Raw genomic sequence first — 23,567 nt, 5'->3', positions numbered from 1 at the left:
TTTCGAAACTAATAAAATCCGATGATATTTATTTCTCGTATTACTAAATTGTCATTATATGTTATCTATATAATGCATAATAAAAAACACATTAAACTGATGTGATGTTTAATTAATTGAATTAAGTTTTAGTATAACGTTCTTTCGCTTTAGTTGTCGGTTGATAACCAATGTGGTTTATCCTTAAAGTCGTGAATATCTGAGAAAACTAAACAGTTCTGATATTATTAACTTTCTGCCACACTCAAGTGCTATTTATTTCACGCACATCTGCAATGCATTCGTCCAGTGCCGACCTCCATGTCTTTTGTCATGACAACTACTGTTGGTGATGGCGTGCAACAAAAACGCTCCAAAGGGAAAACAACAACAAAAAAACAAGCAACGATGCTTGGCAAATTTACACTGACAAAAACTAATGCATTGTTTACATGCGAGGGTGTACTCGCATGTCTGTGTTCAATGTGAGTGACATTTGATGCATACTTTTGGGTGCAGGCGCCACATCACTCCTGTGATTTGTATGTGTGTGTGTGTGTATGTATGTCCGTGCGTATATAATTTAGCAAACAGAAATCAGCTGGCTGTTTGCATTGCCCGACAGCCAACCCATTTGCATAAACAACTGGAAAAATATTTCAATAAAAAAAGCAGCAAAAGTTGAGTGCGTATTAAGAATGCAACGAGCCGTGACGGCGAGTACTGAAGGAAAATGCAACGCCATGCCACACCGCTCCACCTTTGTAGCTCCAGATGCAGAACATTTCCATTCTCATTCTCTCCCTGACGCTTGCGGGTAGAATGTTGGAGTAGCTCTCTCTCTCTCTCTCTCGGTCTGCCACTCTAACTAGAATGCTTAAATTTTAAATGCTAAGCAAATCTTGCAGCATTTTGAACCAAGGCTACACGCTGTGTCTCGACTGTCTATTCTGAGAGTCTCCTCCATACATATACACGTGTGTGTGTATAGTTTGTCTGCACGCCATGGGGCACGTCTCTGCAATGTTTGGCAGCTCTGTGGCGCCGCAGCCTGCTGCAGTTTTTAGCGCAAAGCACAATTCGAATAGAGAAACAGTTAGTCAGTTGCGTTTTTGCTACGACGGGGGGATTCTAAGAGGTGTTTTTATTGCAATTTTTATGGTCTTGATAATTCATCGAAAAATGTATATATGAGTTGTACAAGTACTCCCAAATGCTGCTATGAACTCTAGTATTTATACGCAATGGCATGCCGTTATATATTAAATTATTAGTTTATTAGCCCATCATGAAGAATAGCTTAACTCATTTCTTCAAAACGGCGTTTTTGTATTTGTTCCTAGAATTTGTTTTCTTAGTTTACTAAAACACTTTCAATTTATTTTAAATAAACGCGACCCTTCGCTTGAATTATTTATAATTGTGTACTAGTTAAGATATGTGGTTTTATTTATTTGTTAATTAATAGTCGAATTTATATTTGAAAATGAAGCGGCTTATTACAATTTTTGATCCGATTAAAATATCATTCAACTGACTGATATTTTAAAAGAGAGACCAAATGAATAAAAGTAATTTGAGATTAATTAAATAATTTAAAGAAATTGTTAAAAATGAATTAAGGTATTTTAAAATAAATTTAAATAGGTTAAGAATTTAAAACAATCAAATAAAATTTATTATTTATATGCTAACTATATTCAAAGAACAATTTCCTTCTTCCTCAAATGAAAGTAAAAATGAATAAATTTATTTAAAAATAAATTTAAATAAGTTAAGAATTAAAAACAATAAAATAAAATTTATCAAAGAAACATAGCTCGTATATGCTGCTATATTCAAAGGACAATTTCCTTCTTCCTCAAATGAAAATAAAAATGAATAAGGGTATTTTAAAATAAATTTAAATAAAATAAGAATTTACAACAATAAAAGAAAATTATGTCAAATAAACATAGCTCGTATATGCTACTATATTCAAAGGAGAATTTCCTTCTTCCTCAAGCGCGTTTTTAAAATAATACTTAACTACTCGTAGTTGTATAAAGACAGGATAAACCCATTACAAATCTTTGGAACATTTGCTGTTTGAGTATCAAAGCAAAAAGCAAATATTTTTTGTATGTTCATGAAATTGCTTAAAACACTTGCTTTTAAATCCGCATTTCAATCAAGAACTGAACTTTATCCGAATGTTGTAATGGAATGCTTGGCTTACCAACAACAAGAATGACTTCCCCCCACCCATTTCGTTCAGATTCAGATGCACTTTACTTTTTGCCAGTACATTAAAGTTGAGCTAAGCTAAAGTTGAAAAGTCCAATAAACCAGCAAGACAAGCCAAGAGCGCCAAAGAAGCAAAAAAAAAAAAAAAAAAACACAGCAACAGTGTCAGTTGCAGTAACAATAAATAAAACATGTGCTGCTGTCTGTCACTGTGTCCGACCCCCTCTCCCTCTCCATTTGTCTATGCCCACCCACTTCTATATCCGACTAGCACTTGTTATGCATTTTTCTAGCCTCATATATTAAATAAGAAACATAACTTTGCGCGTTGTTTTTGTTTTTTAGCCCGCCTGTCCTTTCCGCTTATGCTGTTTTAAAATGTGAATGGAAAATGGAAAACTTGCTTACGCTTCCTTTGCCATATTTGCAGCCTCGGGTTGTTTTTCTGTCTGCGAAGCCAGTGAATATTTCTTATAACAAATATTGTTTCCGTTATTCTGTGCCGTCTTGCTTTTTATATACATCGGTACATATTCCAAAGTGGCCTGCAGCTTAAAAATGTAAACAAGATGAGAGCCAATGGCGCGTGTGTGAGAAGCGTAAGCGAAATTTTATGCAAAAATAAAACCGCAAACTTACATGTTCAGGCTAAAGTACGAGTGTGTGTGCGTAGGGGATAAGTGTATGTTTGTGTAAGCAAGGGAATTCCATTTAAAAAATTACATTAAACTGTATGAATATTCACACACAGGTACTGCAAAGAAGGATCCTTTCACTTCGAGGCAATTTGCCAGTACATTCAATTTGTAAATGCATTTCGTTCTTGTCTTGCCTGCCTGTCAATTTGTCGAACATTAATCAAGCGCTGCAGCAATCCACTATCGAACGGTTGTCTGCATTATAGATTTCTACAGTTAGTCGAACAGACAGACCGAAGTTTGCCGCTTCGTTAGCTGCCTTTGACATTGACAATGTGAGCCTAATTGTGTAATGCATGGACTGGTTGTATTCGCGAATTGACTGGTAGTCGTTGTGTCCACCCGACAACCATTTACTATGCTAATTCGTTCATTGAATAATAATTTGATGACGATTTCCTAGAATATAGTAGTTTTGTTTGTTAAATATTCGTAGCTTTATTTTTGACTAAGCAATCATGAATTGTAAACTGAAGATACAAACTGAAATATAAGAAAAATATTTATACAAAGAAAAACCGTAATGCCGATGCTTGCTTGAAACCATTTCATTCAACTTGTCTAGAAAAAGAACTCGAACTCCAAAATTCTAGCCAATAACAGCAATAATAGTAATATCATAAAACTAAGACTTAACTAAACATTAGTTTATTTAAACTTTTCTTAATTAGCTAAGTCTTTGCTCAAACGACAAATGAAATTAATAACAATTATTTCGGTTTCTGATGGGGAAATTTATTTTACTCCTTATTATGTATTTTTGGAATAATTTATTAAATGTGCATTTCAATGAAAGCAATAAAAGAAATAATAAAAATCCTTTGCCTTACTTGCAATTCGATTATTTTATAACTTTTTTTGTACTTAACTTTAACATTCTTGACTGCACAATATTTTCCTTTTATTTATTACATGAAGCACGGTTTTATTTTTTATTACAAAATTTGATCATCTTCTACATTTTAGTTGCAGTTGTAATTTTATTTCAACAGTGACTCAAGATGTATGTCAAAATATGAAAAAGGCGAATTCGTAAAAGAAATAGAATGTAAATAACAATAAAAAAGATGATAACTACCATGTTTGTTTGCTTCGAATCGAATTTTTTATGTGCCAATTGGGACTTCCATACAGAAAATTCGACAATAATTTTTCCGAATAAACCAGCTTTAGATAGGATTGGAAAACGACTCTGTTTTCTGCCCATATTTTGTTGGGTGGGTTTTTATGCTGCTGCTGCTCGTTACGCCTTTAGCTTGTCGGCAAACGCTTAGCCTACTTTCTGGCGCTATGGAGCTGTTCCCTGCACTTAACTCAACTCGTTTCTCTGCCCAAACAAAAAGGAAATTGTCTCAAGTTTTGCTTTATTATTCCACAGCTGCCTTTCATCGTTGTTGTTGTTGTTGCTGTCACAGGCACACACATAACAATTTGTATCCTAGCCAAGCTACTTATTTTTCATTCACTTTGTTGCCGACGCCAGCATTCATTTACGCTTCATTTACTTGGCCCCGTGCCTTTATGGTGTAAATTTACTGCAGAAATATGCTTTATTGTGGGATCGTAAAACGCAGTAGAATGCAATTATATTGTACTTGTGCAGTTTACGAGCGCTGCTGACCAAAACTTTTTCCAGTTGCTCTCATTTTTGCGCAACTAATTGGCGAAATGCTTTGAGGTTAGTTCTCAGCTCTCTTACCATCCCTTTCTCATTACACTTTTATCGTCATTTGAATCGTTAAATGCTCTTAAATTAAGTTTGCGAAAGTTAAGCCTTTAAATTGTTGTCAACTGTTGTTTTGTTATAGCCGATGGCAGCAAAAATGTTCGACAAACTTTTTTAATGAACATCGAATGGGGGAACTTTTAGACAACGCACAAAAGTATGCTATACAAATTTTTGCATGAATTCAATAAATGCTGTCAATTCGGTTTCGACAGATATTACGTGCCAATTGCAAGCGATTTGGCTTAACAAAACTGTATTAACTATAACTCGTTCCACACTCACACTCTCTCTCTCTTTTTGCTCCTCTCTTTGCAGGTGAGTTTGATGTCACAAAGTATGATTTGGTAAGGTGGAGGAAAGAGCATTGGAAAAATGCCTTACACGTATTGCTGACACTAAACGGCATGTTCCCGGTTCGCCAAAATACACACGCACACCATTTACGTAGCTACATAGATATATTCACACATGGTTTGGTCTCATTTACTTTTACGTATACACATATCAAGACATTTTTGCGGCAATTTCAATAAAAAGTCAGCGAGCAAATGCCGAAGAAACGTGACTAAACAGCTAACTGACTGCTCCATGTATGGCAGTCCTAACTCACCCCGACACACAAATACATACGCATACACAAATACTTGTATAAGTAGCTTCAGATAGTCGCAGGTCTCACTTGGTGTGTGGTGCATGTAAAATTTATTCATAAATCGATGTGTTTCTTTTGCTGCGTCAGTTATCACATACAACATTAAATCGTCTTGCAGTTATGTATGTCTCTTTGTATATGTGCGTATGTGCGTATGCCACCTTCCATCTTTATACACGCACTTCCACACATTCGTATCGGGCGTCCATTTATTTGTCGTTAACAGTCTGTTGATATCATAAATTTTCCCCTGCTTTATGCATTTAAATGAATATGTTACAGACTAGCGGGGTTTTTGCCTTCTCGCCTGCGCCTGTGCGTATGCAACGAGAAAACAAGACAGCAAAGAGCCAAATCTATATGTACGACAATTCAATTTGGTGAACATGCATGTACAGGAGCTCTGGCCCTCCCTCAAGGCAGAACGAAAGAAAAAACAAAAAGGAAAAATACGTTTTGGCAGCCTGCTGCCGAAAATTGACAGCATTTTATATTGTTGTTGTCGTTGTTGCTCCATTCGAGCTTTCAAAATATTCAAATATTTACTCGGTCCGTCCAGCAAGTCGATTTGAGGCATGGAATGGACGCCCATAGCGACAACTGCTCTGCTGCAACGGAAGCAACAGGATAAACAAGAGACAATTGGAATTTAAGCACCGCTGGCTGTCTACTGAATGGTTTACAGGCGGTTCAATTTTTGCCATATACTAGTTCAATTACTCCAATATACATATATTTTTTAGTTGAAATGAGTTAAAAAGCCTTAAAGTAAAAATTCAGTAGCACTTGCTTATCGGGGATTTATATCACAACGTACTTTCAAAAGGACTATAGCAAGTTTTCTATTCATTACTTTTTTAAACTTCAGGAACGTATTATCAGCATATACATAGTATAGTATTTAGATAATTTTTTGTTATAAGCAGCTAGTGCACTAATTCTATTGAGCGCTCAATTAAGAAACTAGATCTAGATTAAGATCCAGATTAGGTCATCACAACTCCCACGTACAGGCAATCGCCTTGAATGGCCTCTGCCGGAGTGCAACAGCCATTGGCCTGCCTTGGTATTTGGTATCTTGGCATCTCGTATGCCCAGTAAGCCATTTTAATTGGTATTTTCTGATGTTCGGCCGCAATTTTTTGCATCCTCTCTGGTGCGACGCATTGACATTTGATTAATTGGCATTTCTGGCACGATTTCCGATGCCTCAGTGTGCCTATCCATAATTCATTCAGCATCATTTGCTCAATTAAAATCGATTCCATTATCTCCCCCACTCGAACACGAAGTCGAAGTCTTTTCAAGTTAAGTCATCGCTAATTGTTTTCGACCGCATCTATTGAGATTTCCCTTTTATATTTACATTCGCTGCTGATGTTTTCAAGTACGAAATTTAATTATTTTGCGGCAAATTGTGCGCAATAAAAACAAAAAGACTCAAACTTTCCTTACTTCCTTCACTTTGGCCATTTTAACGAGCCTGTCTGGATCTATCCTGATGCTTGTGCATTGTGCGGTCTTCCTTTTTTGTTGCCTTTCGCTTTTGGGCAATGCGCGTAAAACTTTTTTCGACATTTTTATTTGTCTTTGTTGGGCTTCACAATGCAAACAAATACACACACACACACACCTAAATATGCGTGTGTATGCGTGTAGCACATGACGAATTTTTCATTGTTTTCCGCATGAGTGGCTTTAATGTGAAAACAATGCAAATGCGTAAAAGTTTGTAGACTGGAGGCTTACATATGTACGTACGCTTTCCATTCTATTGTTTTCCTAGGAATCTATTTTATTCTTCAATTTTATAGCCCAGCTAATATTTACTGCAAGAATATATTGATATTGATTTGGACTCAAAAGTTACAGAAACAGTTTTTTTAAGATCGTCCAGCTTTAAGTTTGCTTAAGTTTTTCCATATTAAAGGGTAACCGTTCTTTGTTCTTTTTAAATATTTAAATTTAAGAATGCATTTCATTGTTCAGCTATAAATCGCTCCTAATATTTATTGGAAAACATAGAAGTCCCACAGATATGTTTTATCAGTTACCTAATTTCTGGCTTTCCACTCCCCTATAAGATTCTAATTACGCTTTAAATCTATTGACGTCTATAAAATAATAAAATTATATAATGAATATATTTACATTTAATTTAAAGAAGTGAATGAAATGCTTTTTTATAAAGGGTCAGCATCGTGGCAAAACAAGTTAGCTTAAAGGCAATGGTAAATAAATGGCTTAATTGAATTTAGGATCAAAAGAGTACGCTATAAATAGAAGATTCAATTATAAATGGCTTATAATTGGCATGCAATTAATAAAGAGCTTCGTGTATATACAACAAAGCCATCGTGACAACAGAAATTAGCTTTAAGATTAAAATTAAGTGAAGAATCAAAATACATTTTTTATGCGCTGCTTATAGAGTCAAATTTTGCTTGCTTGCCAATTTCCCCTCGCCTATTATGACAAACACTGTTGCCGGGCTAAGATATGCTTTTGTTTGTTATTTGTAGGCCTCTTGCTGCTTGATTTAGGTTTGTTGTCAAATTATTTGTCAAAGTCGTAAGCTGAACCCCAAAGTCTACTGCCCAGCCATAAATATTGACGTTGGGTTGCCAGCTTATTACTAACAGGATACATGCGAGGATACATAGCCGCCCAATACTCCTTCACTTAGCAGTTACTCATATTCCATTGACTTTTATGGTTGTAATTTTGTTCAATAAAACCCTTTGGTTAAACTAACAAGCTGATATGCTCATACACCCACTTACATTGGTTAACAAGGGACTAACCCACACATTACATTACCCACATGTGACACCCATAGTCGCACTTTTTTATTAGCTGCCACTTGAGACCCGTCCCACTTGAGTATGGAAGTGTGCTCGACTTACCGCTTGTCCCTCTGCCGTGATGTAGACGACGTTTGTGACGTTCGAAAATAGCCGTTGCCCATCGTGCCGCCATAGCAGAGACTGTGACTCTGTCCGGATCCTATTTTGACGTGCAAAATGTGTCGGACAGTGTGTCAATAAATAAAAAGGCCGCTCCAATATTTCTGTGTGGGTTTGTGGCTTCGGCTACTGCAAATAGAAGATAAGTTGCCTGACATTTAATTAACTTTGAATTTGTCAAAGTTTGTGCCATTAATTAAGGCAGTGGTGTTTAAATATAAACATGCGTAAGGGTCTTATTTCACAGCTAAAGAGTGGTTAAGTGCGGCACTTGTCCTAAGCAGCGGCCCACTTAAGACGTCCACCTAAGCACTTAGAGACATCAAACTAAGAGCATAATTGTGCATCTTTTGAACGGCTGCTGTCGGCACTAAAAAATGTTAAAAATGTCGCATCATTCTGCTTAAGGTCGCTTCTCATGTAAAGAGCTTAAAAAGTTTACTTAAGCTCAGGCTGTTCGCTTGATTTTACTTAAGTTGTAAACATGGCATCGTAAGGTGGCTCGCAATTGGCCTAGGGACTGCTTTTTGGCAATCAGTGCAAATGTTGCCAGTTGTATAATTTCCGTTCTTCAACAGCACTCGACCCGAAAATCAAAATTCTGACCATGCGCTCAAATGAACCGTCTGCGCGTCTTTTAAGTATTGGTCAGATGGTGAAATACTTTTCAAGAAACTAGACTAAACATTTCAATTGAAGTTCGACACATGAAAACACAGCACTAGTCACGTTTTCGCAGAATGGAAGAATGGGAACATGATTAATTTACAAGAAAAATATTCACATATTTAACGTATAGTGGAAATAGAAAAATGTTATAACTCAATTAAATTATAACTTTTTGGATATTGGAAACCGAGCAGCAAAATATTAGGGTTTTTACTATAGATAAGACGCTAAAGGGCATTTAAAGAAAGGATATTTCGTTAAAACACAAATCAATTACATAAACACAATTTTAGATTCCATGAAAAGATAATAACTTCCCATTTTCATAATTAGTATATATGTAATATTTAAAACATAAAACAAGTTCAAATCCATAAATTGTCAATTGCTTGCGCCCCATAATGTGCATGTATTATAAATATTTGCATAACTGTTTAAAACTCACACTTTCCCAGTACTATGTACAGTTAAAATGTAGTATGTTCTGAAATCGTGGTACATATTTAGTGAATTACTTAAATAATTATTTTATTATTCAGACTTGAATATAAAATACATTGAAAAGGATTGCCATCAACTTGTATTTTTAAATTTCATCTAAACAGTCAACCCATGTTACCCATGTAACATAAACTTATTACTCATTTTTACATATGTTTGAGTTGCTAATTTTCACATAAATTGAAAACATCCCTAAAAGATACGATATACATATATAAATATTAAAATAAATTCTAACTTGTAACTGAACACTGAGTGGACGGTAGAAATAAAAAAATAGTTGATTTAGAAAAAGTCCTCATGTGTAATTCCCTAAATTTCAAGCATTTTTTCGACAGCTAATTTCTTTAAAGTGTTGCTTTCATGTCTGGACGGAACTTTAGTGTGTTGCTTTATTTATCTACCATCCTGCCTGCCTTAGTATATATGCTATGAAGCCGACAAGTTTGCTCAACCATGACTCAGTGTAATAAGTGCAAAAAGTGTTGCCTACTTTTGCGGGTCGACTGCACACAGTTGTGGAGTTTTTGGCCTTTGTTACGCTTTTGTTTGCTAGCCTACTGCTGTTGATGCTGCTACTGCTGCTGTTGCTAGTTTATTGTGCAAACTCCGCAGCTGCTTTGGCGTTTTGTGGCGCAAACAGAGAAATGAGCTCAAGGTAACTGGTGAATGCGCCCAGCTCGCACAGACAAACTCGAGCAAAAAGCTAACCCAACTAAAATATTAAAAGTCTAAGCACAATGAAACACACAATGATGGGCGTGCATAGATTTACAAGGTTGTTGATTTCAAACAGCAGCTGCCGTTGCAGCTTCTCGTTCAGTTTCTCACACAAAACTGAAGCGCGGTGGTGTTTTGACACTCAGTGGCGTTGCTGACGTCACCCCATTGGTGTTGGCGGAGGTCCCCGCGCGTTCTTCATTAATTAAGCTGCATCGCATTTCATGCCACTTTCAAAGTTTATCTTTGCCTCGTTTCAAAGCTAAACTAGCAGCTAAAGTTTGCTGAAACTTTTCACGCGCCACTCTTTTTGGATGGCATGCGATGCTTTTTTAATTGCCGTGCTTAGGCGCATTCAAAATGTATGCAAATTTTATTTGAATATGATGTGTTTTTTTATAATTTTAACTTGTTTAACATACATTGAAGCATAAAATATTTATTGTGACTGGCGTAGCGTAAAATGTTTCAAATCATGTGGTTGAGCGCCTAATGCGTGCTCATTTTATGAATTTATTGCAACGGTAATCATAAATAAACAATCTGTGTCGAAAACGGCTATAAAACATATGACAGGCAATTCCATTAATATTTTACGAGCCCAAAGGATTATGAAGTATGGAAGCTGGGTCGTTACTTTTTATGCTGTTGCGCTTTTGCCTCAGGGAGTTCTGCTTCTTAAAGTTATTGTTGCACTTCCATTGTCTTTAGTTCAATTAGAATTAAAGCCTCCAAGCTCTTTGAATATTACGTCACTCACAAAGCAGCCATATTAATTAAAGAATGCAAATAGTTTTAAATTGGATTAAGCCAGGCTAAAGAAATTAAACGAACATTCAGCGAGGGCAGTCAAATGAGTCAGCGTTGAATAAATATAAAGTCTGTGTGTTTAAAAATATTGGGCTGGCAATTATCTTCACTGTTTAACTCATTAATTATATTATTATTTTTATAAGCTCGAATTGTTCATGTGTATTATTTTTAAATAGTTATTATCGAAGTTTTTAAAATATCAACAATCCTGTTATGAACAAAATTGAAAGACCAGTAAATTATAATTATTGGAAACATATTTAAGCATTGAACAATGTCCCCAAAATTGAACTTGAATTACTATCTTTATTAAAGCGGCGTGGCCTAGAGATTAGGATTCAATTGTATTTCATCAGACTATAAAATAAAAAGTTTTTTAAGCGATTGATATTGATTTTCTGATAAATTATAACTTATGGGATTGCAGATGCATTCAAATATCACATGCCCCGATACACCATATGAGTGCTGTACAATTATTTTGAAACAATTGAAACTACTACTTGTATTTACTTGTATTTTCCCTGCTCTACTCTTTTGTTTGCTCTTCTCGTTTTGTTATCTCTGCATTGTTGCCCTTCGAAGATTGCAGAATGCTTTGTTTAATTTAACATCGCAGTCTGAAGATTTTCGCTAAGTTGAACATGTAAACACAATCAAAAGCGTAAAGGACCTCTTCAGCATGTTTTACTTGCTAAGTAACAACACGTTTTTAGAGCAGAAACAACAATGCATCTCGACATTGCCATTGCATTGCGAATGTTCATTTTGCATTTCACATGTTTATGAGTTTCTCTAGTGAGACAAGCCAGCAAACACACATTTGCATGCATAGGCAGAAACAGTGTAAAATGTAACTATCCACTGTTCTATCCAAAAAAAAGCAAAATTTTAGTTTAGCAATGGGACAAGTAAGGGGGAAAAAAATGCGAAGCAGCGAACAAAATAAAAACCTAATGATGTGCTCAGACAGGCGATTAATCTGAACATATTCAGCATATGTTGCAAATAAGCCGTAATATGTTTTCAAATGAGAGGGAGAAAAGCGTTAGCCTGAGGGGTTAAGTGATATATACTTGTATATAAGGGTTAATACATTTTTGATAAAAAAGGTTACTACAATACATTTAAGAAGATAGGTATAACACTCAAAAGCCTTGTTAACTCTAAGGAGACTGCTTCTAAATAGGAACTTGATTCCTTAAAACAATGTGCTTACTAGCGTTGCGTTATTTGGAAATTTAAAAATAACAATTCAGTTGATTAATTGGGATACACATCCTTCCTTCATCTAACATATTTGTCTATTTAAAAAATTGCAATCATTATGTGCTTTTTCATCACAAATTTTGGCAATAACATCAGCACCGAAGTAACTGATTTATGAGAATTAAATTGGCAAAACTAACGATTAAATGTGCTCGAAATTATGTCTAAGAACAATTTTTTTTCTATTTTATTATTTTGCATGAGATTCCTAACCACATCTAACCCAATACTGCCCTCGCATACCACTTACAATGTAATCATATTTTTACCATTTGTGTCATTTACAAAATTGTCATAAAATTCTGTTTTTCCATCTTCGTCAACGCTTCTTTTTGTTTCTTTTATTGTGTGCGTGTCATTTCCGGTTTGATAAAATTATGAAAATGCGCTGAATAAAATATATGTTGTCACCGAAATGTGCAGCGATGGCTGCCCAGGCTGGCGCTTCGTGGTGCGTGCCTCATCAAAATTTGTATTTTTTCTGTGTGTGTTTTTTTTTTGTCAACACATTTCACATTTTTTTATGTTTCTGCCACGCCGTGGCGTTAACTGCACGTGCCCGTCCATTTTTTAACTGCCACTGCCAACGACTTCCCCCACTTCTAGCCCTTCTCTGCCCCTTCTTTGTCGTCTGCTTCGGCTCCTTTTTTCATTCATTATCTAGCGAGCTCTTTGTTACTCATTCGTGTTATTTTCGTGACTGGGCGCAGTCTATGCAGGCCAAAAATATATATATATATATAGCTATATATGCTTATCTACATATATATACAGACGATATGTGGCATCCACACGCCTCCCACTGCATTTTCATCAACTGCCAAGCTTGAAGACACGCCCGCATTTTCTTTTCCTGCTAACAACCTGCTCTTATTTTAATACAAAATTTTAATTTCTTTTATGTACTCTTTGGCCACGATTTTTCGTTCCCTTTTCTTTTCTTTTATTTTTATTTTTTCATCACTTTGGCCGCCGCAGTTGATGATTTGTCGCGCCTCACTCTGGACGCCTTGAGGGCGCGTCTGCGTTCCCGTGGCCTCAGCGCAACGGGCAGAAAACAAATTTTAATCGAACGCTTGATTAACTTGGAAAACTGTTCAGATACAAAATCAACAAGCACAACAATAACCACAACAACAACAACAACAGCAACACAAGCAAAATGCGACGGCAAAGAATTCCCAACAGGTTCCAATTTGTCGCAGGCGTGCCCTTGGGAGAAGCCACCAAGAGCTGACGAGTTGCCAACCATGGCGACGATAGCAACAACAACACCAACAGACGACTCGGAGGCTCAGCAACAGCCCGTGAATCATTTTGCCAACGCAATTGCTTCCGGCGCTGGCGACGAGAGTACCGATAATTCTATTTCTGCTGCCACCTCCTCTGTGCGCCATGGTAGGTAGATGTGTGAGGGAGGGAGGCAGGTAGGAGTGGTGGGGCAGCTGGGAATCAGTTCTAGTCTGCCACACTGCACTTGCACCTGCAACTAAACTGTGCAACAAAACGAAAGACAAGAAACTAAGAGAAAGTACTTTAATCAAGCCAACGGCTTAAAATGAGAATTACAATTTTTAATTAAGAATACTAGAAACATTAAGTCTCTCCCTTGGCAGCTCTCAAGCTCTCTATACCTTTTTGAGGACTTGGACGTTTTTCTGGGCGTTTTTCCGTGACATTGGATTATAATTTCCTCGTGGATTTTCTGCTATAGAGTGCATAACACGAACTGAAAATGCGAATTATAATGGACTTTATTAAGTTCTGTATTGTTCTGCAATTATAAATTATTCATAATTAAAAAACGGTGATTTGCATAGCAAAAACGAAATTGACTGTGGACTTGAAAAAAACAACATAAAACAGATTATTTTTCTACAAGTACAACATAAACTAAACTAAAATTTTATAATTTTTATAATTTAACAGAATATATATTTAGAGCAAACCTTTATATTTTGAATGTGAACCTCTACCAATGGATTTTTAAATTTGGGCAATCATAATTAAACCCCATTTTTATCAGTGAATGTATTTCGAATATTATTCCGGCATCCCCCGATATTCGACAACATAATTTTAAAGATTCTCAATGTAAGACAGATTTTGAAATAAGCTGAAATTTCCATCGGCTTGCAAATAATTTGTTTATATGAAATACAAATTAACAGTTTCGCTGACAAAGATTTAAGAAATTTGAGGAAAAGTACATAGTATATAATTCGATATAGTATTTATAGATTTTATAGAAGAAAGGTTTTGTTTATAGAAAAGAAGGTTTTGTTAAAAGAAATCGGCAATGCTGCTTAAAAGCTTCGTATTCGTAGCATAATTGTTGTTCAAAGAAGAAGTATAAGAAGAATTTCAAGCTCAGTGCCATCAGGGCTCGAAAAAAAAAATAAAACCAATTTTGATAAATAATTGAATACTTTGAACACTTTTTGGTAAACTTTGGGGCCGTCAGATAAAGAAACGTTTATCAAATGATTTAACAAAGGGTTGCAAAACAATCTTAATTAAATTCTTGAGTTTTTTTTTTAGCTTCAGTCAAAAAAAAAAGAATACTGTAAAAGTGTATAGCCCTCTATAATTAAATAAAGTACTGCCTGCTCGGAAAACCAATTGTCAATAATGGTGCTGGATAGTGCTATCTACAATATGTCCCTGTAGTGGCCAGATTTTTCCGACCAACCGAACAGACTGTGTGATCAGCATAAATACAGAGAATAGCAATTTCAACCAGCATCTGTCGTAGTTTTTGGTGTTTCTGTAGTCACATTAACGATGATTGGTGGTTACTGCTGCAAATCTGCATACCGCTTAGCCAAAAATATTACCTGCCATTGCTCATGGGACTTGAACTTACCGCACGTTGAGTGCACGAATTCGTTTTTCACAGGTTTCCTTTTAAATTTTTGCAAACTTTGGTTTTTGTTCGGAATGTCATTAATTGAATTAAATTTTTACCATAAATTTGTATATTTAAATTTGATTTACTAGTTAAGCCAACACACACACATCACACACACACACACACACACATTCATAGCCAACATTAAAGGTGAGAGGAGGAGTAGAATTTAAAGCAGCTGGCAACACGCGACTTTCGATGGGGGAAAAAAATAATTTTCTGTACAAATTAAATAACGAAATGTGGCCTGTGGAATTTTTTAATAAAACCAAAGGACACTTGTACCTGCATACCATAATGTGTAGTATATATGTGCTACACGCTTATGTATCGCGCTTCTCTGCAGTTATGTGCACTACAGAGGCTCGAATGCTTCAAGCAGCCCTGAAGTATGCTACAGATTATGAATAAAATTTTCCTGTTATTTGTATGCACTGCATCGATGACTGAACCAGACAACAACTTTGAACAACTTACGACTTTTTCGAACTATTGATTTTTATTAAAACTCGGCTATGGAAAGGGGTGCGGCTTACATGAGCTGAAAAAGTTGACTGATAAAACTTGCTATGCACGTAAGGCACATATTTAAATTTGTGCGCTTTAGCTTATTTAAAAAATTAATAATAATTAAATCAAATTTCAAGCCCATCCATACCTGACCTTTTTTCTTCAATTTGTTTGCCTCGTAAAACATAAATATGCGGCTGCGAACATTGAAATCTAAATTCTTGTTTTTCTTAAAAAAATACTGTTCTTAAAAAAATTATATTTTGATAAATAAATTACATTGAAAAAAATTAAATACAATTGAAAATTAATAAACATAATAGTAGTTTAAGCGAGGAGTCTTTAATGAAATAGATCAACGCCTAGAAATCTCTAAGTAAAAGATGCACCTAAGAAATTGCAATTATTTTTGCGCTTTTTATTCGCAGCCTAGAATATAAATAGGTTTTAATTGAAGGTTAGGACACTACTCTCGGCCCACACGATTGGCTATTGCTTACCGTCAGTTCTGTATCTGTAGCTTTAGTCACTCATTGTTATTATTCACGCCCCACCATTCTTATCGGAAACGGTGTAGCTTTTACTGCAAAGTCAGTAGCAACAACAGTTTTCAGTAATTTGTAAGAACAAACTTTAAGTAAATCTTCACTTCATAACAATTTTGATATCAACTTTTCCTCTACCCTACCAGAAATTTGTAAAGTGCAGCAAAGTTTCTAGCGGGCTTATAGTATTACCTTCAGGTTCCTTTTTGCAATTTCCTCTTATGAACTTTTATTTAATAGCGTGAGGTTGTAAATTTATATAAAAAAGTTAATTGCAAGCACTCGCTAACAGGGAACTGCACACACAGACACACACACACCCATACCTTGACATACCAGGCACAGGTATCAAAACAGGCGCTGCGACAACAATAGCCACAGCAACAGCCAGTGCGGCAGCTGTGACAACAAAAACAAAACACCAGCAACAGCAACAACACCAGAAACAACAACAGCCCCCACTACGAGTATAGCCGTCAACTGCTATAAATTGTAGGCTGATTGCCGCTTGCATTTCCGCTACCACCGGCACGGACTACGGTTCGCTGATTCGGAGCATCGCAGGAATAGGGGAAGGATTGGAGGCAACTAGGTTGGCACACTTTGCTCCCATTTTGTTTTGGAAGCGATGCCATGCCTATGACGTACGTGTGATTGTGGCTAGTAATGTGGCGGTGACTGTAGTTACAGCTAGGAGTGTAGGGGGTCTGTGTGTGTGTACTTTTGACACTTGTTATCCCTGCGGTTCTGTATCTGTGTGTGTGTGTGTGTGTGTGTGTCTTTGTCGGAACTGCCTATTAAGTTTTGATGAAACAAATGCTCTGTCGAGTTGTGGCCCTATCCTGTCCACAATCCCATTCCTGCCCAAGTGAGAAGCGGCTGAATCAATGTTTTCAACCCAATTTGTTTGTTGTTGCTATTGCTGTTGCATCTACTATTGCTTTATGCGGTTTTGATGGGTGTCGAAAACTTGCGTATGCAGCCCCAACAAGCAAAACAACATCAACAACATGGGAAACAACTTTTGTTACTATCCAAATCAGTGTGCAAACAAACTTTGTTTCTGCATATTTTATAACATACCATACATACATATACATGCTTGTGTATGTGTGGGTTGAGACAGCAACCAAATGAGCGAAATTATCGTGCTTCACTTCAAAAACTTAATTTCTCATATTGCCAACTCACTAGAACATGCATTATACGCTTGGAGTTTGGTAGAGGTGGCAGGTAATAAAATCTTCAAAGTTTCAAGATATATTCAATTATTAATTTCCAGGCAGGTGATATTTAAGCCTAACACGTTGTGCGTAGCCCAGGCGTGGCAGAAGCAGAATATCAATTTTATGCACATGTCAAGTATCTTTTTAATAAATAGGAACTATTTGGCATTTATAAAAAAGATTTATATAGTTAGTTAAATTATAATTAGAACTGGAGACCGTTTTTCAGCTTATACCTTTTTTGTATCACATAACTCATTAAGACAATTGATTTACATGAAAATATTGAACTCATAATAAGTCGATCAATTTTTGCTTTTAAAAATATATATAGGCCCTTTTCAGGTTAGCTTGAAAATAACACATAGCTTCAATATACTTTAACAATTATCAAATACTTGAGTAATTGTGAGTCTCAATTCATGTCAGATTTGTCGTGCCAATAAGAGGTTTTTCATTATTTTTCATTGTTGAACTCACAGTTCTCAAGCTATTTTGTTGCTAGCAGCTATTACTATATATTGAAACTATTTAATTAGATGAACTACGAGTATATGTATCGAGATAAAGAGCGTTTAAAAATTGTAAAATGTATTCGCTGAAGCCATTGGAAGCAACTAGACGTACGGTCATTTATTTTCTGCAGATGCTTTTGGTATATTTCAACATATTACAGAAGACAATACAACCGAACTTATCTAATCAGATCTCGCCACAAAATGTTCGATATGAATAGCTCTCAACACACAGCGACATTTATAATAATGATCATATGTGATATTTTAAATGTAATTAAAAAACACATGCATATAAAAATCAAATTGTTTATAGGATCGTTCACTGAGTCTGTTGCAGAGATTAACTTTTTAGCATATCTTTTTTTTTATACAGAAAAATGTTTTCCTCACAAAACTATTTATTTTGATATGTACATATATTGCATTAATATTATTGGCTTAAATTTCGAATGTCATCTCGTTTCTAGTTTTACAATTCTTTTTTTTTATTTGTTTATATCGACACACAATTGGAATTTGTTATGAAATGTTTTTCATTATCAATTGGAAACACAATAGCTTGGTATTGGAATTTGGAATTGTCGACTGTGTATCGAATTTCTCGATATGTTCAATATCCAACTATGTATGATTAGAATTCAGCTTCGTTTTATGGTTATAAGAGCATGTGCTGCAAATTTACAAACAAACTCGTGCAATATTCTGCAAAACCGTTTGTCCATGTGAAGTTTATTTTATATGCACACACACACAAATAAATGACAGTTCTGAAAATTCCTAAATGAGTTGTGTGAAGTGGCTTTGAAAAAAGAATTTCGTTTAGAATGCAAACACGAAACAGTATTTGTGTCAGACATACATTCTATTTGAACACACAATCACACAAATATATATGTATGAGTATATTCTATGGCTTGGCGTTTTTGCATATGAATTTCAAAAATATATTTGCCACGTACACACGAATAGTAACCAACACTATCGCCGCATCAATAAAATAATAATTACAACAAAAACAACAACAACTACTAGTACGAGGCACTGTGCACACGTCTGTAAGCGCGAAAATCAGAAAGTTAACTGAAAATTAACTTGTGGGGAGGAAAAAAAGATCTGAAACTATCAATAAAAACGCCACAAAGCCGCAGAAGGTAGAAGCGAAAAAAGAAAACATAAACTACAATATATACTCGCTCCTACATACATACATACATATAAAAAATGTTTAAAATCCCAAAAAATCAAAGTGCATGAAAATAATAATCACAACAAGCAGCGGTGGCGACTGCTAACGAGCGTCGGTGGTGCTGTTGTGCTGTGGTGTGTAGTGTGGTGTGGTGTTGTGTGGTGTGGTGTTGTGGTGCTGATGGAGGCGTTGTCGGCGTCTAAGCGGCGACGGCGGCCACTTCGATAGTCGCGCTTGCGCAGCTTGAGCAACAACAACAACAGCACAGCACCACTACTTACCCACATTTGGCGCCGCCAATGGGTTGAACAGACCTCTTTGGCAAGCGAATATGTGGCTAAGATTTACTTCGATTCGTACTTACACTGCAAGAAAATTGACCATCGCTTCGCACCTGGTTTTCATTTTGGAACAACCTATTTACCGTTTTAGGCCATACTAGATATTGTGGAAATAAAAAGCTTTATCTCGCTCGCCTCTACAGAACGCGCCAATTTTAATCTACGGTTTTTGAAGCTTGTGCTAAAGCTAAAGCTATCGCTCGATTGTTATCAAAGAACTTGTTTTGCATATATTAGGACTTAAAGTATTATGATTCCATAACCTTGGTGAGCCATTTATCTACTGTTAGAGATAAATTCTAAAACTGAAAACGACTTAAGAGAAAAATATAATTCAATTAAATCACAAATGGTTTTTCTCTATTCGTGAATTTTCATACATAGGCCAACTAACTAATTAGCTAAGTAGCTACTTAGAAAAGATAAAGTACAATTGTATTTATTTATTTACATTATTTGAACTTAAAGCTAAGGCCCACAAGCTGCTTGGAATATATTCTCGCCTATATCTCGCCTATACATATATTTAATTCAGAGATAAGTTTAACAAGTGCTTTTATTTTTAAAGTGTTGGCCTCTGCGAGGAGTTGGTTGGGAGCGCGAATTTTTGTGGGGGTGCATTGTTTTATAAAATGTTTAACTGCTAGGGTAGATCTATTTCAGAATGGGCAAAGCGTTTTATTGAGTAGATATTCGTGTGTAAGTTTTGTGTGTCCTATTCTGAATCTTCTGTAGGCAACTGCATGTTTTCTGTTTATTGTGATTGTAATATTTATTGGCTCTCTTCATGGGTTAATTGTAGTGAGTGTACACAAATGGAAATACAAATAGTAACAAGTATAGTTTATGGGAACCAGTGAGGGTATTTGCTAGTTGAATATAATTTAAAAATAATATCCCCTTAGAACTTTTTCTCTTCAATGTAGTCAGTCTAGCAATAGTCTAGCAATAGCAGTTGAACTGATTTAGTGATTATTTTGTTCTCTGTATAGAAATTGGCTGCTGCTTGTTGTTGGCGTGTTGCCGCATTTGTTGCATGCAATTAATAGACTGTTATGTTCAGAGGATGTAGGTGTGTCTGTGTGTGTGTGTGTGTATGCGTGCGCCACTTCATGGCTGCATTAATCACACATGCGACAAGAAACATACCGCATAAAGTGAAAATTAACTGTTGACCGATTTCCAAGCAGCGCCCCAGAGATGACGAAGACGACGAACCTACTATATATACATTGTATACTATATATGTATTTTAATTGAATCGCTGTGCTTTTTGCTGTTGCACTACAAATATTCTGTCATCTGACAAGCCAATATCGAGCACAGACACAAACATACATATATACACACTATATGTACATAGTATGTACGATAAACACAGCGCCCAGGCTGAAACGAATTTTCACGCCTCGCAGCGCAATTGGTGCGCCTAACTGCGTCTTTGGCTTAGCCAAGCAATAACCTTGAGTTGTTGCACATAGATACTCGTACATACATACATATGGTATCTCTACTCGTATGTGCTTTTAAGTAAATAATAAATAAAAGAAAACTGCAATAAAGTAGCACAAATCGGAATCGTTGAATTTGTTAGCCCAGGTCCCATACAACATGGACAACTAATGAGTGCCTCATTCTCTGTCTTGCCTCCACTCAGGTGATATCTATGTGGAATATGTGAATGGTATGCCACACTTGACTGTGCGCCTGCCCAGCCGCAATGAGATGTGCCAGTTCGCCCTTAAGCCCATCACGCACAACGTCGGGGATCTGCTGGACATGCTGAAGATGGAGGATCGTGGCATAGATCGGGCGGCAATCATCAACAAGCACGGCATACGCATTGCCTCCTCTTGCACCATCGACAGCTTGCTGGATGATAAGTTTAGGTGAGTCGTCTGCAGTCAGCTTGCTCTGGTCAGACAGGCAAATAATCTCACATCACAACTAACTTAATGACATAAATGTTACTACTTGTTTCTCTACAACAAAAGGCACCTTTAACATGCGAATTTTCTTAGTTTGCATGCAAATTATTTGCCTCTTTGACCATACATTTTAAAATGCGAAATAAATCTGTCTCCCTCCTACATATATAATAAATAATCCAACTCTCCAGCATACAAATTAATGACCGCACACTGGAAGTAGATCCACCGCAGCGCGATAAAATCTCGCTAGAGGCCATGGATAAGGTGGACGATGTGCGTCGCGTCATTGCACAGGTGAGTGTGTGGCGCAGAGGAGCCCTTCAAAACTATCTAAAATCTTGCGCTGATTCTGCAGCTATACGAAGCCTTTAATGTCAGCGAGTATCAGCTGGAAAAGGCCAATCAGCTGGCTAAGGAACTGGAAAACCTACGTTATGAATTGGAGCCGATGGAAGAGGTGAGTGAATTGCTTACAACTTCATCAAATCGCATACCAGATCATTGCAAATGTACATAAAATTGAAAAGTTTAGCATGAGGAGGCGAGTCGAGTTCGTCTGTCCGTATTAACATCTAGAAGTATCCGACAAACTAGTGAGAAGAAAGTTGGCTTTTAGACGAAACTAAGCTACATTTTACGACTAAATTTAAATTAGAGCCTTCGTCAGCCACTTATTTTAAAACCCCTTAACCAAAGCCATATCAAGCACTAGTTGCGGATTTATTCATAATATTTATTACGATTTAAATAACGAAAAACATTTCACCGAAGCCTTTTTAAGAATTGTGGTGATATTTTTAAGAGCGCAGCATCCTCCACATGTTTATACGAAGCATTTAAAGAAATCTGTTTTACGTTTCACGTTAGCTAAGTTAATTTTCTCTTTTTAATTAAATATGTGTGTCCTTTCAATTGGTGCATGAGGAGAGAGGAGGCTAAACTTCATTTGGAAAAATATATAGCTCTGCCCCCCTCTGTTAAGGGGAAGCCCCAACTTTCTCACTAACTAGAAACAAATTGATGAAATTTAAATGGTATTTACTTACAAAATTTAGCTCAGAATTGGATATATATGTCTTTGGTTTAAAAAAGAGGAAGTTTAATAGTCAGAATATGAAAACAAATTAGCTCTTATTTTGAAAGATTAAATTCTGAGAAAAAAACTGCACAAATCTACATAAATTAAGACAGCCAGATAGGATTTCTAATCAGAATTCCTTAACTTCTCGCTGGCGCAGAAAAAAATGGAACTGAGCAGACAGGCGTCCCGTCGCACCAATATTATGACCTGGTTGGGTCTCGGCCTCATGTCCGTGCAATTCGGCATACTGGCGCGCCTCACCTGGTGGGAGTACTCGTGGGATATTATGGAACCGGTTACCTATTTTGTTACCTACGGCACGACAATGGCCATGTACGCCTACTATTGTGTGACGAAGCGGGTAAATGAGCAAAGCTCCCCAATTTCATGAAACACATTGAATGATTTGGCACCTCTCTGTTTTGCAGGAATATGTAATGGAGCATGTGAAGAATCGGGAATATATCCTGACCATGTATAAAAGTGCCAAGAAGGTGAATTTCGACTTGGATCACTACAATCTGTTGAAGCGCAAGACGGCGGAGATCGAATACAACCTGAGGCGTCTGCAGGATCCGCTCAACATGCAACTGCCCTCGCACTTAGTGCGCACACAATCGGAGTTGCCCCCGCTGGGGTACAGCAGCGCGAGCGACGCGAAGAGTAAAGAGAAAAGTACTTAAGCCTCCCGAAGGACGTCATAGCTAGAAGGCTATGGGAATCAGATGTAGCCACCACCTATGCGAATGAAACTCAAATTTAATTTATAACGCTCGCTCTCCATCACTTAGCTAATTAAAACAAAAACAAAAGAATTTGTGAAAGTGATTCAAATTATAGTCAACTATTGAAAGTTATATATACATCTATATATATACATCTAAGACTTGTTCTACTTATGTTCTCTATGAAGCTCCAAAGCGCGCTTCAAAATGTTAGTGTGTGTTTTGATTTGTTTAATTGTTCTGTTTTGTAGTAAGTGGACGACTCTGTATATCCAGTTTATGTTTATTTATTTGTAATTGCGAGTAGCATGGCACTACTTCGCCGCACTACTCAACACGCACAATGCCGAGCCCTCGGTAGTTCCGTAAAC

At 36.4% G+C, this 23,567-nt stretch overlaps 1 protein-coding gene across 3 annotated transcripts in view; it reads left to right on the top strand.

The window, feature by feature from the left end:
* The window catches only part of LOC115622684 (calcium uniporter protein, mitochondrial), a 70,402-nt gene extending 47,047 nt beyond the window's left edge, over nt 1–23,355 (top strand). For 2 of the 3 annotated variants that reach the window (XM_030516708.1, XM_030516707.1), the window contains 6 exons: nt 13,201–13,620; nt 21,117–21,348; nt 21,579–21,684; nt 21,746–21,847; nt 22,629–22,832; nt 22,900–23,355. In XM_030516708.1, the coding sequence (XP_030372568.1) occupies nt 13,201–13,620; nt 21,117–21,348; nt 21,579–21,684; nt 21,746–21,847; nt 22,629–22,832; nt 22,900–23,154 (1,319 nt within the window). In that variant the 3' untranslated portion in view covers nt 23,155–23,355. The remainder of the gene's footprint in view (nt 1–13,200; nt 13,621–21,116; nt 21,349–21,578; nt 21,685–21,745; nt 21,848–22,628; nt 22,833–22,899) is intronic. The other variant, XM_030516709.1, reaches the window with a different exon arrangement.
* The last annotated feature ends 212 nt before the right edge of the window (nt 23,356–23,567 follow it).

Source organism: Scaptodrosophila lebanonensis, unplaced genomic scaffold, assembly GCF_003285725.1.
Source record: "Scaptodrosophila lebanonensis strain 11010-0011.00,11010-0021.00 unplaced genomic scaffold, SlebRS2 tig00000043-arrow-pilon, whole genome shotgun sequence".
In the NCBI taxonomy this organism is placed as follows: Eukaryota; Metazoa; Arthropoda; class Insecta; order Diptera; family Drosophilidae; genus Scaptodrosophila; species Scaptodrosophila lebanonensis.
This window is presented reverse-complemented; position numbering and strand designations above follow the sequence as displayed.